The 17,110-nt window shown below is 40.7% G+C and overlaps 1 protein-coding gene across 4 annotated transcripts; it reads right to left on the reverse strand.

The window, feature by feature from the left end:
* Positions 1-1,048: 1,048 nt before the first annotated feature.
* Positions 1,049-15,636, reverse strand: pou6f1 (POU class 6 homeobox 1). 4 transcript variants are annotated; one of them, XM_085782747.1, is made up of 11 exons: positions 15,249-15,636; positions 14,403-14,501; positions 12,758-12,950; positions 11,504-11,640; positions 10,591-10,816; positions 9,113-9,381; positions 8,490-8,618; positions 7,692-7,964; positions 6,820-6,955; positions 6,561-6,729; positions 1,049-3,247 (listed from the first exon to the last, which is right to left on the reverse strand). In XM_085782747.1, exons 2-11 carry the CDS (start codon positions 14,454-14,456, stop codon positions 2,902-2,904), a joined length of 1,932 nt encoding a protein of 643 aa, XP_085638873.1. In that variant the 5' UTR covers positions 14,457-14,501; positions 15,249-15,636; the 3' UTR covers positions 1,049-2,901. The 4 variants fall into 4 exon arrangements, with proteins under 4 accessions (XP_085638873.1, XP_085638874.1, XP_085638875.1 ...); XM_085782748.1 differs by lacking the exon at positions 15,249-15,636 and adding an exon at positions 14,652-14,766; XM_085782749.1 differs by lacking the exon at positions 15,249-15,636 and adding an exon at positions 13,743-13,822 and having other exon boundaries at positions 14,403-14,472.
* Positions 15,637-17,110: the final 1,474 nt, after the last annotated feature.

The following is a 17,110-nucleotide window of genomic DNA, read 5'->3' on the forward strand; positions in this document are numbered from 1 at the left end:
AAAGGGAAATGGAGTCCTACATTGAAACAGTATCCACCTCTTGCAACAGAAAAGCTGTGAAAACGCTAAATATGGGCATTGGGCTCCAAATCTAAAGTATTTTTATAACCTCAATATACTTTCTTTCTATCTATCTATCTATCTATCTATCTATCTATCTATCTATCTATCTATCTATCTATCTATCTATCTATCTATCTATCTATCTATCTATCTATCTATCTATCTGTTGCACAGTTGCACTATGTATTACCTGTATGACTAGTTTTACATGTATGACTACAGTTGGGGTATAAGCCCAAGACAAAATGTCCCACTCGTTGGACAATAAAGTTAATCTTGAATCTATCTATCTATCTATCTATCTATCTATCTATCTATCTATCTATCTATCTATCTATCTATCTATCTATCTATCTATCTATCTATCTATCTATCTATCTGTTGCACTGTTGCACTATGTATTACCTGTATGACTAGTTTTACATGTATGACTACAGTTGGGGTATAAGCCCAAGACAAAATGTCCCACTCGTTGGACAATAAAGTTAATCTTGAATCTATCTATCTATCTATCTATCTATCTATCTATCTATCTATCTATCTATCTATCTATCTATCTATCTATCTATCTATCTATCACACTGTTGCACTATTTATTACCTGTATGACTTGTTTTATGACTGCAGTTGGGGTATAAGCCCAAAACAAAATTTCCCACTCGTTGGACAATAAAGTTAATCTTGAATCTTGAGTCTTATCTGTCTGTCTGTCTGTCTGTTGCACTATGTATTACCTGTATGACTTGTTTTACATGTATGACTGCAGTTGGGGTATAAGCCCAAGACAAAAATGTCCCACTCGTTGGACAATAAAGTTAATCTTGAATCTTATCTATCTATCCATCTATCTATCTATCCATCTATCTATCTATCTAGAAGTGTTGTGTACAGAAAAGTGATATTTTATTCTCTAGCTATTTGTTGTAGAGGCCAGTAGTAGTCACAATCAGACAGAAAATATATAAACACAGAACAATAAGGAGTGATTAATAAAGACATGTTTTATTTGATTCATCCGACAGAAAATGACAAAAAGCAACCAACTTGTTTTTCCCTTGTCTCACGAACACCTGAACTTTTTGTGTGCTTTGCAAAGTCAAAAAAAATTGATAAGTTGATATCTTATTATTCTAATTTAGCTCTTCTTTTCTCTATTGATATCTTAGTATGATAAACAATATTATATATGTTGTCTTCCCATATTAAACATGAAGGTAAAACACATGTTAAAGCAAGACCTTTGTGATATTAATTATTTTTATGGTTTGACATTTGTATGTCCACTGCAACGTAGGCCTACTGCTATTCAGAAAGGTAAATATGAGGTGGAACATAAAATGCCCCATTCAACATTTCATTCACATAGTCAAATAAAATCATTTAGAGATGTGAAAAATGCATATAAGCAAATTTTACATTTAAATCTGCATAAAAAGTACATTAATCTTAATGCTCGATGTTGCTTGTCAAGTTGATTATTGCAATTTTGCCAGTACTGCTACATTTTGGAAAGCAAAGCTTCTTGCTGTTTTAAAAAAAAAAAACATTACAATGAAGAAACAAAAATCTTTAACAAACGTAACTGAAACCTTGCACCGTACTTATAGCAGTTATAACACTTTAACTTTCTCAGCTGTCACTAAAGTGCAAAGAAGAATTGGCAAAGATAATAAAAACTGCAACAGTATTTTTTTTTTTTCCTAAATATAACAACTCCATACTTCACATGCAAACAAACACTCCTCCAACTCATTCAGACTGAAATTCAAAAAACACATTAAAACCACAAAACCTCCTTCCTTGGCTAAAATAGGTAATTACTTCAGTTAATCAATTTGATTGATATTAGGCTTAGTAAGCATATCCCCCCAGAAAAAAAACAAAAAAACATCTGGCACTAACATTTCAGGCATTGTGAGATTATAAATCAGCTTCATAATGGGCCAATTAAGCTCCTATTTTGAAAACATACTTAAACTTGAGAGCAGCACTGTCAAGTCTTTGAGGGGAAAAGCCACAACAGTGAAAAGAGAAAATACAAAATACTCCCAGAGTATTTTATAAACACATTCAAGTGAAAGTGTGAAAAGAAAAAGAGACTGTGAACTCAAACACACACACTCACTGTGTGGAGAAAGGAAAGGAAAACTTGATTAAAAAACAGAATTAAGTTGGCATCATGGGCGACATGCAGCCTGAGCTACTGAGTTATTCTGATAAGAGCCGATCAAAGCCAAACCAGAGGAAATTTCTACAGATTTTTAACTTGTCTTTATGATTATCAATCAAATATCAAAAATGATGATTGTCCCAAAACACTTGCTGCAGAGTCCACAAATTGCAAAGTGTTTTTTGGTTCAACTCTTATGTTTGCACTTTGCAGAGCTGCTCATGCAGAACAAATATTATGTAAATATAAAGTAAATAAAGGGGCTAAATATCAAATATGTGAATCACTTAGCCGAAGTGACATAAACTCAATATTAGTCACTGCTTATCCACATGAAGTGACTCAGATTATCCTATAAAACCACTTGTATAAAAGTTGAAATGTTTATTAAATACGACATGTTATCATCACTGTGTATGATGAGAGGACCATGCAGTTTGACTTAGTACCCACCACAGAAGTAGTGAACATATAAACACCTTTAAAACACAAATAACTCGTTTTTTCAGTACTCGTTCGTTAAACTTCAGGCTTGTATTTCCATCATTTTCTCAAAAAGTTTATATTCTTTCAGCCTTTTAAGGAGGTTAAATCGTATTTACAACACTATCTACATCTGTGTTATTGTATTAAATGTTCAGGATAAAAGATCGAGACCGAGCCAGGCCGCTACTGAACCTGGAAGACGTTGATCTTGCTCGTGTTTTTCAGCGTCTGTCTCCGGTTGCAGAACCATACTCGCACAACCTCTCGGTCATAGTTCAGCTCTCTGGCGATTTCCGTGATCTCCTGACCCGTGGGCAGCGCGTTCTTCTCAAAGTAGGAGTTGAGCACCTCTATCGCCTGCGGTGTGAAGCTGGTGCGCCGCTTGCGTTTTTTAGACGGTTCGCCGCCGACGAACTCCATCAGATTCTGCTGGCCCTTCTGGTTCCAGTGCTCGGCCTCGGCCAGCCACTTCTCCAGCACCGGCTTCAGCTTCTGAGCGCTCTTCGGGGTGATGTCCAACTTTTCAAACCTGCAGTACAAAAGAATATTTCAATCTGACAGTTTTTCCTGAGTGCCTGTTTTTGGCACGATACCTCAATTTTATCCCTATGTAAACAGAAATAATCTATAAAATAGAGATATACCCGGATCGGATATCGGCTCCGATATTGACTAATTAGCTGGATCGGATGTAGGATGAATGAGGCCGATCCAGTCATTTCTTTTTTATTTAATTTAATTTAATTTCAAACCTTTATTTATTCAGGGAAGCCAATTGAGAGCAGGCTCTCTTTTTCAATGACGCCCTGATTACAGAGATAAGAACAACACAACAGCAACACCGACCCACCAAAACAAGCAAACAAGCAAAACCAAACACAATAAACAAAGTACACAGTATGATCATCAAGTGTCAGAATTAGAAGTACATTGAGCAGACACAAGGAGAACAGCATATAATTGAGGGTCTCAGCTTCAGGGAAGGCTAGTACACTAGTATGAAAGACAAAGTCTAAAGGACTCCTGAAGGACTCCACTGAAATAAACTGTTTCAGATTTATTAATATCATACACAGCAATACAGTTACAGCAATCTAGTGTTATTTCTTTCTTTTTGCTGCTAATGTACACTTTGTTATTTGTTAATAAATAATATTAAGTACATTTATATCTGTGTTAATTTGTTACCTTTTTTTAACAAGGCTAAATGTTTATGTCAAGCCTGATGCCTTCACTCACATGGCAAGGTACATGGTTCATTCTAGGGATGTCCCGATCCGATCACGTGATCGGAAATCGGGGTCGATCACGTGGTTTCAGACTCGATCGGAATCGGACGTTACATCCCGATCAGGAATCGGATATATTACATATCTACATGTCAGGGTTTTCCTATCTGTCTAAAGCGAAGACGGGCCGCATGGGGGGCGTTCAGATGTATCATCTTTTGCACTCTCAAACACATTACTTTTACTGTAGACGTTCGTCATGTGCGCTCATTACCCACAATCGGTGCAGCGTGCTTGTGTTTTGTGCATGGTCTGTGGCGCACAGCTCCACGGTGTGTGTGTGTGGCTGCGTTGTCGCGGACAAGTAACGATATGAAATGACGGCGCTTGCTGTTTGTTTGTGTGTGTGTGGCTGCGTTGTTTCACTGCTGACTTCCAAGCAGCTTGTTGTTGATGTTTGAGCGCTACACACACCTGCAGCAACAACAGTCACTGCAGCTTCTACTGAGAGCGAGTCCGACGTAACGCACGTGAGACCGACACACGGACCGACCGCGCAGATGTCGCGGACATTGTTAAACTTCTCATACTGTTGAATAAAAAACTACCGTTGTGTTGCGTGATGGCAGATACAGAACCAGGTATTTATTTAAAGTTAGAGAGGGAGAAGGAGCAAGGTGAGCTGGGTGAGGGAGGGAGGGAGGGAGGGAGAAGGAGCGGAGTGAGTGAGGGAGGGAGAAGGAGCGAGGTGAGGGAGGGGGGGAGGCAGACAGGCAGGAGAGGGTGGGATCAGGGGAGAGAGGCTGGTGATTGAGAAAGACATGATAAGCTATTTTATTTTTGACCAAATGTTCTTGTTGTTGACTTATGGATAACGGCATTAATATTATACTGTGGAGCTACTGTGCTAATATACATTGAGAGTTTACAATACTGCAATAAATGTCATGGGCTTGTTATTGAGGTAGAGTATTATTGTGAGATTGTGATATTGTTACATCCCTAGTAGAGCACAAAGAACAGAAAAATAGTGGGATGATACAGTTGATCTACATTAAAAACTTTACTGCATTGCCAAAGTATCGGATCGGGACTCGGTATCGGCAGATACTCAAAATCAAATGACTCGGACTCGGACTCGGGGGCAAAAAAATGTGATCGGGACATCCCTAGTTCATTCATTCAACAGTAGTATTGGATCGGTATCGGGTATCGGCCGATACGCTCAGCCCAGGTATCGTATCGAATTGGATCAGAAAAAACTGGATCGGTGCATCTCTAGTATAAAATATATATTTTGCATTCGAGTTCAAGCTTTAGCCAGACTAACGGGTGTCTCATTATTATCTTGACTTAACTGCTGACCATTGCTGTTCATATTAAAATGCCATTTTCAGGTCATGAACCATTTAGAGAATTTGTACAATCTATACTAACATATCTTTTTTTTCCAATCTAATGTAGCCCATGCAGTGGAAATGTAATTGACCATTACATTTCCTGACCACATCCACTTTGATGCATGAAAGGAATAGAGCCCGAATCTCTTGCTGAGATTAAATATGGTTCATCAAATATGGAGCTACAGCCAGCAGGATGTTAGCATAGCTTAGCATACAGAGTGGAAACAGAGGAAACAAAATCAAACAAAATCCACCCACCAGTTCACGTATTACTTTGTTGTTTCTTTGTTTCTTTGTTTAGTCCAAATAAAAACTGTTAAACCAGAAGCTGACAGGGATTTTTATTAACCTGTAAGAGCCGTTTCCCCTCTGGTGCGAGTGCTAAGCCATGCCAGACGGCCGCTGGCTGTGGATGTATATTTAATGGGTCAACATGGAGAGTGGTATCTATCTCTTCATCTAACACTCTGCCAAAAAGTAAACAAACACATTCTCAAAATGTCAAATAGTGCATTTAAAATCCTTTTTGATTTATTCAGGTAAAGATTTAAAGTTTATAAACCTTAAAGTCATAAACCTCCTCGTCTTTATGTAGAAAGTAGTAGTAGAGTTCCCTAAATGCATTTTTATATATAAAAACACCAATCTGACTTGTAGCTCAGGATATCACGATTATAGATTTTCTTGTTACGATTATTGTCAGAGAAATTACACGATAAATACGATTATTATATTAAATTATTACACTATGAATGTGTAAAATCAAATATAGTCTAAAGTAAAATTGACATTAACGTAATTTAACCCAGTTACTGCATATTTACCCTTACTTTGGCGTACAAAGCCGGGTGGGTATCGACTAAATACGTTTGTTTGGAGGGAATCAGTCTTTACCACTCACGCACATCTTTGATCTGCCAACATGGTTTTGACGTTATCTTTTCTGGAAAGTGGCGGTATTTAAGAACCTTTAGGATTAAATAAACGTGGCGTTTTATACCGCGATTAATTGTGAAAACAAGTAATCGTGACATCCCTACTTGCAGCATGTCTGCAATTAGACAATGCTGCAGCTGAGTAGTTGTTTGCATCTGCAGTATTAGAATTGTAATTTGTGTTCATGCAAATGCAGCGAGTGCAGCCACACACCAAATGCACTGCACACACACACACACACACCCTGCGACATGCACAGTGGAGAAAAATGTACCTGCAAATGGCCGACTGGCTGTAAGCCGGACCCTCGGTCGCAGTCAGAGCCTGTCCTACTTGTGTCTGCGTAAGCCCCAAGGACAGACGGCGGATCTTGAAATTCTTGGCAAACTCCCGAATTTCCTCCAGATTAATGCCTTCCTCGCTGCTGGCTACCTGCTGGGGTTCTACGATTATGAGCAGAGAGTCGGGTTAAAAATATCCACCTACTTATAGCGGATCTATGTTTGGGAGAGGCGAAGCAGGTGTATACGTACTGCTGACAAGCTGGCCCACTTTCGCGATGTCTCCGCAGGTGATCGGCCCCGAGGAGGAGAGCGTGGTGGCCGTCTTCAGGACCGACGGCTGCGGGGCGATTACAACCGGAGACTGAGTGACAGTCGTTACCGAAGCCTGGCAGGAAACAGAACAGTGTCAGATGAAGCTGCGTTGATAAATGCGGCAGTCCTTTTCATATCTTTAAAGGGATAGTTCAACATTTTGGTAAATCGGCCCATTGCCATAATCCCTATATAGTCATAGCAGTAGGTTCGTTAATTTAATTGTCGGTGCAAGCTATTTTTAGAACGGCGGAGCAGAGCCGTGAGCTGCTCAGAGCTACGCTACGGAGGCTCATGGGATTTCTTGGTTTCCCTCATCAAACTCATCAAATACACAATCCAACAACTCCAAAACGCTCTGGTGGACAAGTTGTGACCTGCACATTCACCACGCTATGAGATAATAACAGAACGTTACCAGACAGAGTTGTTTTAGAGGTAAATTCATGCAAAACCGCTGATGCGCGTTCCTGTCAGGGGCAGTTTTTCGGCAAGCAGTCTCTGCATTTACCTCTAAAACAACTCTGTCTGGTAATGTTGTGTTATTATCTCATAGCGTGGTGAATGTGCAGGTCACAACTTGTCCACCAGAGCGTTTTGGAGTTGTTGGATTGTGTATTTGATGAGTTTGATGAGGGAAACCAAGAAATCCCATGAGCCTCCGTAGCGTAGCTCTGAGCAGCTCACGGCTCTGCTCCGCCGTTCTAAAAATAGCTTGCACCGACAATTAAATTAACGAACCTACTGCTATGACTATAGGGATTATGGCAATGGGCCAATTTGCCACTTTAAGACAGATGTTTGTCTACCTGTGTATTGGGCTTGGTGAGCGTTGGAGGAGCAGCAGCTTTGGGCAGAACTGCAGCAGATGTTACGACGGTGGCCGGTCCATTTCCTACAGTGGCGATGATCTGGCCCTGGGTGTTGAGAAGCAGCTGTGGCGTTACAGTCTGGACCTGGAGGCCTTGGAGGCTCTGGAGGCTCTGCAGGCCCTGCAAGCCCTGGAGGCCCTGGAGGGTGGAGGTTGCAGCTCCTGCAGCCAGAGAGGCCGGGTTCAACAGCAGCGGGAGAGTTCCTATAACCTGTAAATATTGTTTTGCATTTTGGAGAAACACACACAGATAATTGAAATGGAACAATGAGATAGGACGTTCAACTCCTCCTTTCATTCTGGGAAAAAAGAATGTCCTATTAGCAGTTCACTTGGAATAAAAATCATGTCTTTGATGATTTAACACTGCACTTCTCACTGCGACGAGCTGCAATAATGGAAAGACTGAGTAATGGAAGTGTTTGAGGGGACAAATCAGTTTTCACAGGAATTGTCTTATGCTCCACTGGCTTGAAATAGCAGCACTGCTGATTGATGTTAACTGGAGGCCGGAGCCTTTATTCCCAGAAACAGAAACACAACACGAAAACACTGATTGTTCTTGGAGAGGGTGTGATTATCAAATCAAAACAGATCACTTATGAAAACCTGCAGAGAATGTTAATGGCTCTATGTACATGGATCTTACACCACCAGACACATGCTGAGAGGAAGACAAAATAATAATTGTTCAAGAAATAGAATAAAAAGCAGCAGTTTCTTTTATTGCACCCACCTGTCCCTGGGCATTTGTGATGATCTGGCTGGTGATGCCGGCCATGTTGGACATGGCGCTGGTGATGATGGGAGTGGAGGCGAGGGAGCTGAGGAACTGGGGCTGCGCTCCGAGGGAAGCAGCGTTGATCTGAGCAGAGAGGAAAAAGCTCAGGAAAATAACATCACACAACACTCACTGCAAAAACTCAAAATCTTTCCAAGAATATTTGTCTTATTTCTTGTCAAAATGTCTAATTTCTAGTCAAAACTAATCTCTCTCCATTTAAAAATGAACTTGTTTTTAGATCATTTTCACTTGTTTCAAACAAATTTTCAATTGAAACAAGTAGAAAAATCTGCCAGTGAAAGCAAGTTGTTTTGTGCTCTTGTAATAAGGAAGAACAACTTTTTTTCTACTTATTTCAAGTGAAAATATGCTTGAAAGAAGTAAAAAGTGTCTAAAAACAAGCTACTTTTTAATGTGATGAGTCTTATTTTAAGTATAATGAGATTTGTTTTGACTAGAAATTACATTTTGACTAGAAATAAGACAAATATTCTTGGTAAGATTTTGAGTTTTTGCAGTGCTCATGAGCCAAATGTGAACAGTGTAGAGGTGATGACGCTGTGACGGATCCTTACGATAGCCGGGTTGAGGGAGAGTCCTGCGGTCTGCAGCGCCGCCACAGAGATGTTGGACTGGGACACGGTGGTCGTGGCCGCGGCCTGAGCCGCCGCCGTAGCCGCCGCCACCTGAGCTGCCGCCGTGGCCTGGGCGCTGCTCACCTGCGACGCCTGAGTCACCTGCTGCACGGCGGCCTGGACCTGCTGCATGGACGCCGCCTGAGGCTGGAACACCGTCTGAGCGTTCGTCTGTAGCTGAGGCTGCACCGAGTTCAAGACCGTGGCAGCTGGAGGGAAAAATGGACGACGATGTTTAATGTGAGGAAACTGGCTAAAAACATGACAGAAAGACGGAAAGACAGGAAGAACATGCTTACTTTCTTTGTGTAATCTCCTTAAAACTATTTTTTTGCCTGTTTATTCATATATTTCCATCATGTATCTCTTTGTGTAATTTCCCTCTGATAATTGTTCTTTTTTTATTATCATTTATATATTTCTGATTGTTCATTTGTATGTTCTGTTTTCTTTTTTTGAATGACATTACAGTATATTTCATTGTTAACTATAAGTGGAGGCATCTACAGTAATAAGCTCTTTGAGTTTTCTACCTCTTCCAGCACTGTAAATTATCAAATTGTTCCTTTTACTTGTTTATTTTTAACTGCGCCAAATAAATTGAAACATAAAAAAATCTAAAATAACAGTTTATAGCATGGGTGTGCAAATTGTTTGGCTCAGGGGCCACAATGAGTTTTAAAATTTGGCGGACGGCCCGGTATCAAGACGGATGGAGAGAGTTTGTGTCAACTAATATAAAGTACATGTAAAAACCATCAGCTAAAAGTAAAAGAAAACTTACATTCAGTTTCAGTGGGAGCCGTGTTGTTGTTGGTCACTCTCTTTTTGCCAGTGCATCTAAGTTTGCAGCCTTTGCTCTGATTTGGACAATTTTGTAAATCCAGGTTAAAAACATTTCTCTTTTCATGAGTTTATGGCTGAGCTCTTTCAAATAACTTTAAATCTTAATCTTGGACTTGCAGTTAGTTCCCTTCCTGTAATTGTCTTAACACAAATCAATATTTAATGCTACAAACTCTTATTCTATACTCTTTTTTATTAGTTTTCATTTTATTATATACAGTATGTATATATTTTCTCTCTCTCTCTCTCTCTCTTTTGTTGTTGTATGTTTTCATGTTGTTGTTTTTCTCGTTTCCAATTCTTACAGTTGAATGTTTTGTTTTTATGTTAAAATACTCTATATAAATAAAGCTGCCTTGCCAATATTCGATAAACCAGATTAAAAAGCCCAATAGGCTGTATATGGCCTGCACACTGGAGTTTAATAAGTCACACTAGCAGCTCTTATAATGTCACAGTGAACACAGTAAACAAGACGTGTGTGTGTTTTGTGTTTTGTGTCAGGTGTCAGCTGTGATATCGTCAAAGTAACACTTTAAATGCAAAGAGAGACAGTTTGTGTTGTTTTTTACCTTGGAGGCCAGCGAAGGGCAGCTTGAGGAGGTTTCCGGCCGAGTTAGCCGCGGCGAGTCCGGGCAGAGTGGCGACGCTGGTGGTGGGGAGGGTGAGAACGGCCAGACTGCCCTGGCCTCCGATGGAGCCGGCCATGCTGAGCGGGATGAGCAGCGGCTGGCCCAGCGAGCCGGTCTGGGCCATCATCCCCGTCATCAGCGTGGCCAGACTCTCCTGGGTGAGCACCTGATGTTGTGGAGAGAAACATTATATTATCTGCTTTCAGGATTTAGTGACGGACGGATGAGTAATGTTTTTTTCTCAGAGGGAACTTAAAAACCTCCTTCATCTGCTTTTACTGTCACTCTGGTGTTTTACAGGGGCAATTTTAAAACTAAGCTAAATAGTAGTAGCAATAAAACTTTCATTGCCTTTGGACTCAGATAATCCGTCTCTGCTGTGCTTGCACGACTGAATTTCTTTTGTCTTTTTTTTATGATATTTTGTGTTTTATTTTGCTGTTGCATTGGCGCGTATTGGTTTGACTTCTCTCCAATTGTCTCTACGTCCTCAGGCGATGTGTTCAGGTGTTTAGGATCAAATTTGCTCCGTTTTTCACATTCACAACGTACTGGAGGCGACCGGCTCAGTCAGTGACTTCAGTTAATCACCCAACGGTCGCCTGTGGGGGACAATAGTGACATTAATCCCTCTGACACATGAATATTGGACAAGAAATTATACGGAACAGGGTGAAATGCAAATAGAGGTTTCTTCTCGCCCTCATTACTTGTCAGGCCGGTGATTCTTAATCTCAAACACTTTGTTTAGGTAAAAAAAAGTCAAACTTCACACTAGAATATTCTCTCTCTCTCTAATGACAAAGGATGAATATTGGAGGTGTGTGTGTGTGTCTGGTGTGTGAGTTCATACCTGTGGACAGCCTTGCACAGTGATGGGCATGGCGGCCTGTGGCTGCGGCATGGACACGCTGATGGGAACAGCGGGAGTCAGCGTTTGGACAGCGGGCGCCGGAGCCTCTACAGACACCACCTGCTGCTCGCCCAGCGCTGCAGGAGCAGAGGAGCAGAGGCCAGCGTTGGTTCTCACTGACATTTGACGTGTGTGTGTTTGTGTTGTTTTTTTTACTACAGTATGTCTTTGTAATGTGCATACAAGCAATGTAAAGCCAAAGACGGTTTATAAACCAAGACCCCCCATGACGAGTCAGCTTCCCGTACACATGTCGCGTGGGTTTCTGCACGGCCACGCCTTGAGTGTATTGACTCCAATGGGAAAACTGAACGTGAACACAACAGATTATGGTCGATCCTTTCGCCCCACCGTCACTGAAGTCAATTTTGAACTCATTTTTCACAAGCCACATCTCTGCTGAACATTTTGACACAAAAATGCACTCTCGCCAGATATGGCACAGATCTCCTAGGCAACGTCCAACAAACAGCCGCAAACTCCCGTGAAAATTATTTTACCCTCCTGTTGTCTTTCTGGGTCAAATTGACCCAATCTGTTTCCTTCCTCCATCCTTCCTTCTTTCCTTCCTTTCTCCCTTCCTTCTTCCCACAATCATTTTTCCCTTCCTTCTTTCCTTCCTTCCTTCCGTTCATCCTTACTTTTTCTTCCTTCCTCTTTTGATCCAGTTGACCTGATCTGTTCCCTATACCTCCATCTTTCTTTCCTTCCCATTTCCCTTCCTTCTTTCCTCCCTTCTTCCTTCCTTCAACGAATCTGTGCCCTCCCTCCATCTTTCTTTCCTTCCCTTTTCCCTTCCTTCTTTCCACAATCCTTTCTCCCTTCCTTCCTTCCTTCCTTCCTTTTTGACCCAATTGACCCAATCCGTTCCCTCATTCCTTCCTTTTTTCCTTCCTTCTTTCCTCCCATCTTTCCCTTCACCCTTCCTTCCTTCCTTCCTTCCTTCCTTGACCCAGGGGGACAACAACAGGAGGGTTAAATCATTTTCGTCATGCTAAATATGACTGTTAGTAGGCTAGTGTAAATACTTAATGTTATCATAAGAAAATATAAATATCTCACTTTCATCTACCTACAAATTCACACGATCACGAGACGCCCATTTAGGAGACAGGAAGTGTAACCGTTTCTATGACTGGAGCAGCCTCTCATGGGGTATCTTGGTAAATAGAGGATCTTTAGGTAAAGCTTTACCTACTCCCCCCGCGCTCTGGGGCAGAGTGGGGCCGTCCTGAACGCCGCCGCCGCTCTCCGGCTGCTCGGCCGTCTGAGCCGCTCCCTCCTCGGCTCTGCCTTCACTCTTCCCATCGGTCATCGACGACGGCAGAGACGCATCGACCTCGACCTCTAACACGCGAATAGTCTCATGGCCGGACATCACAATGACCTGCACAGTGATGAGGAATAAAAAATATAAATCAGTAGATGAATCAAGTGCAGAAGGAGCCGCCTGCTGTGTTTGTGTACGTCTTTTTTTGTTTCTGTAGTTTCATTATAGATAAATATAATTATAGACTCACTTCATCTCGGGTCAGAAAATAAAGTCTTAATTTAGTATTTATCCCCTTCATCATCAATTTGCTGTCTAACGAGAAATTAAACCGGTTTACTGTGCAGCATAATGAAAACAGCACAGCAGGGTTATTGAGAAGCAACTGCTCATGTTGTTGTGTTTGCAGGAATAGACTTACACTATACACTATGTACAATACTAGGAGGAATATTTTGTTTTTAATTTGTCGAAAGCTGAATAAATATGTAATACTGTATTGTGTCACATCTGCTGTAGTTTTGTGTCTTGTTGACTTGGTTTAGAGAAAAGACATATAACATATAACATACTTTAACAGACTCTAGTGCAGGAGGAGCTGCCTAATCTACTGCACTTCTTTGGTTGAAGTTTTTATTGTAATCCTATTATAGATAAATATGATAATAGTCAGACTTCATCTGCAACCTGAAGGGTCAGAAAAGAAAGTTTAAATTGAGTACTTATCCTACTCATCATTTTTCTCTCTAACTACATGTAGTGAATCAGATTTTTTTTTTTGGCTCATCCAGTGATTTATGGTATGCAGTAATGAAAGTAGGAGAGGCAGCAAGACAACCTGGGCTGGAGGACAAAGTGCAGAGAGACAATGCAGGAAGAGAGGAGAGAGGAGAGGAGGAGGATGCATACCTGGTTGTCTTTGGCAGGGAATTTCAAAGTGCAGGATTTAAATGGCTGAAAAAAGACTTCTGCAGTCAGACAGTGAATGGCTAAGGAGAACAGAGAAGCCAAGCACATATTAGGACACAATGAACCAAAAAAACAAAAAAACAAAAAACAATACCAAAACAAAAAATAAAATGAAAAGAGCATGAGTACAACAAAACAATGATAAGAGCATCAGCCAACAAGCAGCTCAAGCAATGCTTTCTTCAAAATCCCCTCCGTGAAGAGCATTGCTTTTGTTTGCTGACTATGTCTATGTACATACACACACAATGTTACTAGAGAGAGAGAAACCACAATTAATTATTAAGCATGGCAGTTTAAAAGCTGGTAACTCACAAGCATAGAGCAGCAGGAATTATTATTATTAGGCTGTGATCAAATAAAAAAAAAAAAAGTGGATCCTGAACTGAATGAACTGCTGCAAGTGGGAGTTAATCATTCCTGTGTGACATGATATGCTGGCACATGGAGGGTGACGGGAGCAAACAGCAGCAGAGCTGGGAAGACAACAGGAGTTATCAGGGTTCGGTTCAAGCTGTGTGTGTGAGAAAGAGAGGGAGATAGGGAGGGAGAGAGAGAGGGAGGGGCTCGCTGCTGCTCAGACAGGTGAATGAGTGTTACCTGCTCATTGACAGTAAGTGGGGCATCTTTGGCAGGGAGGTCCTGGGAGTTCATGGCTCTCTGCTGCTGCACCACCTCGGTCACTGTCCGCCTGTCATCCTGAGTGAAATACACACAAAAAAAATACTCTTTTAAGATTTAACCTCAATTTTCTACCTGATCTTTATAAATATGTTTTGCAGCTTTGCAGCCACTTCAGGTAAAAAAGGGAAATATATAAAGTTTTATGTTGGAGATGTAGCCTAGTACCTGCACTTTAAGGGGGCAAATCCAGGTTGCAGACCCAGACCCACATGCAGAGGAGACTAGGAGGACTGTGTTTTCTCTTTTTTATTCATCATGGCTATTTCTGTCATTGCAGGACCAGACTATTTGGAGGGGCCTATAAACAGGCCACACTGTGTTGCACTTGTGCTGCAGGAAAAAAGCGGCGTGATCATGAAAACACGCGGATCGTGGACGTAAAGTGGTTTCAAATTCATCTCGGATCCGATAAAAGACCGAAGAGGACGAGTTCCCTGCTGCAATGCCCCGGTAGAAACGAGGATCTGTCAAAACTTCAGCGGGTGTTGATGGGCTCCCCACCCCCATCCCGGCCAATAAAAGTCTCGCCGCGGCGGCCACTTTTGGAGAGACGGGCACTATCCACCGAGCGCAGGCGACAGAAATCATCTCGACCCGTGCCTAGAGACCGAATATTATGTATTTCCCTCTCTTTATCATAAATATATAAATTATGCTAATTACGAACATTGCATATTAACCAAAACTCATTTCCTCTCGCCATTTCGCTGCTCCGCGCGAGCAGCAGGATCCAACACAGTCCGGTTATCATATTCAACTTACCGCGTAAATGCAGCTTATTTGCCGTAATCCCCCGCTCTTATAAAGGTCCTTGTCACAGTTTGTTTCAGTCACACATAATTAAAAATTCATCTCAGCTCCCAGACAGGCGCTGTGACTGCACACAAAAGAGGTATTTGCATTGATAAGGAGGGTTGCAATGTTAGGATCTCCTCTCTCTTAATATTTAATGACGATGCTCTTTCTGCAACAGTTCGGGTCATCAAAGAAATCCTCGAGGTGTCTCACAAAATCCTATTTGAGCTGTAAAGTCGGACAAAATTGCCACAAAATTGGCCTTTTGCACTACGTCATGAACATAATTTATGCAAGAAAAAAATCTTGCATTGAAAAATGTCTGCCTCGACTTGAGAGCTGCCATGGCTCTCTTAAAGGGGAAGTGCCCCGATAAAAAAGCTGAGCACCGGGAGCTGCTATGAATCATTGACACAGAGAAATAATGGATGAGACACACGAACACTGTGCGTGTGTGTGTGTGTGTGTGTGTGTTAATGCTGCTCTTTGTTTAAATGACAGTACTGTATGTGTGTGTGTGTGTGTGTGTGTGTGAATGACAAATGAGCTGTTTACTTCTGTGAATCTGTGCAAAATTATGAGAACAGCTCAGCAGGATTAGTGAGAAGAAGAAAAAACAACTGTTAGTGTTGTGTTTGCACAGCCACATTTTTATGCACGACACAGTGGGGGCATATTTTATTAGCCTATATTTTGTCATAATTTGTTGTGATAATTTATCACAAGCTGAATAAAAATGGCTCCATTCATTCCTTCTACCTGACTTAAACCCTCACTGGTTGTGTATTGTGACATGTGTGTATTTTGTTGACTTGGTTAAGATAAAATATGTGGTTATGTATTTATTTCTGATTAAATTATTGTATTTTAAAACCCAGCCTAATAAATATTGTGGCTGTTTTGTCAAATAATGAATTATTTGCTATTTATGAGGTTGAAAACCAACATTATGTTATTATAATGAGTAATGATCTGTATTGAGTGATATTCAGTGTTGTATTTGTTGTTTATTCCCTGTTCTTGACAACAGCAGACCTAATGGGCTAATTAGACCTTGACCACTCAGTCCCCCTGCAAACACAGAGGCCTAATTATAGTTTTGTCATCTCAGTTGTACCACAAAATGTTACTGGTGTTAATGAGAAGTTATTCTGTCTCCTGTTGTTTGATCACCATAAAACAACAATTAATAGTCTCAATCCATGGCTGTGTATTTCACTTTATAGATGTTGCAATGTAAATACATAATAAGATTTTAAATATTGATATTACCTGTTAATTACGATTTTTCTCTCTATTATAAGCTGATTCTGTTTTGTTTTTTTTATTATTATTTGTCTATTCTACATAATGAATATAAGTTTGATACCTCAATATTTTTTATTGAAAACAGTATAAAGAAAAATATATAATGAATGTTAACTGGTATGTGTTTGCAGATGTAAACTTTATCCACAGGAAGTGTAATATTGCCATGCATCCACTATCAGAAGTCACTACAACTTCAGCCCCATGTTTAACCCTGTATTTGTTCACATTTTAGAAAAGTAAATAAGCCGAACTAGCCACTAAGAGTTAATTGGTGCTATGTACTAGTGTACGTACTGATAAATATCAGTGAATTGTATTTATACCGTAGCAATCTTAAAAACCTCTTGGTCCTAAAGGGAAGTTCTGACCTGCTCCGTTTCCTGCCTTGTTAATAGTTGGTACATTTCCTCCTCGATTGATTCACTTTCTTCGGTTGTTTATTACTCCATTTAAGGCCATAATTACGACTATAGGTCTCTAATTAATTTTCTTACTTGAAACAACACTTTACCATCTCT

This window comes from Trachurus japonicus, chromosome 7 (assembly GCF_045865225.1).
Source record: "Trachurus japonicus isolate A0001 chromosome 7, Traja_1.0".
In the NCBI taxonomy this organism is placed as follows: Eukaryota; Metazoa; Chordata; class Actinopteri; order Carangiformes; family Carangidae; genus Trachurus; species Trachurus japonicus.

What these genes read in the sequence shown, in the direction of transcription:
- pou6f1 (XM_085782746.1), bottom strand. Translation starts at nt 13,850, where the DNA reads ATGTGCTTGGCTTCTCTGTTCTCCTTAGCCATTCACTGTCTGACTGCA. An exon ending in GCCCTTCGCTGGCCTCCAAG is followed by an intron (nt 9,382 to 10,590) that starts GTAAAAAACAAC and finishes TTTTCCCTCCAG; the next exon opens with CTGCCACGGTCTTGAACTCG. An exon ending in TCACAAATGCCCAGGGACAG is followed by an intron (nt 7,965 to 8,489) that starts GTGGGTGCAATA and finishes CAATATTTACAG; the next exon opens with GTTATAGGAACTCTCCCGCT.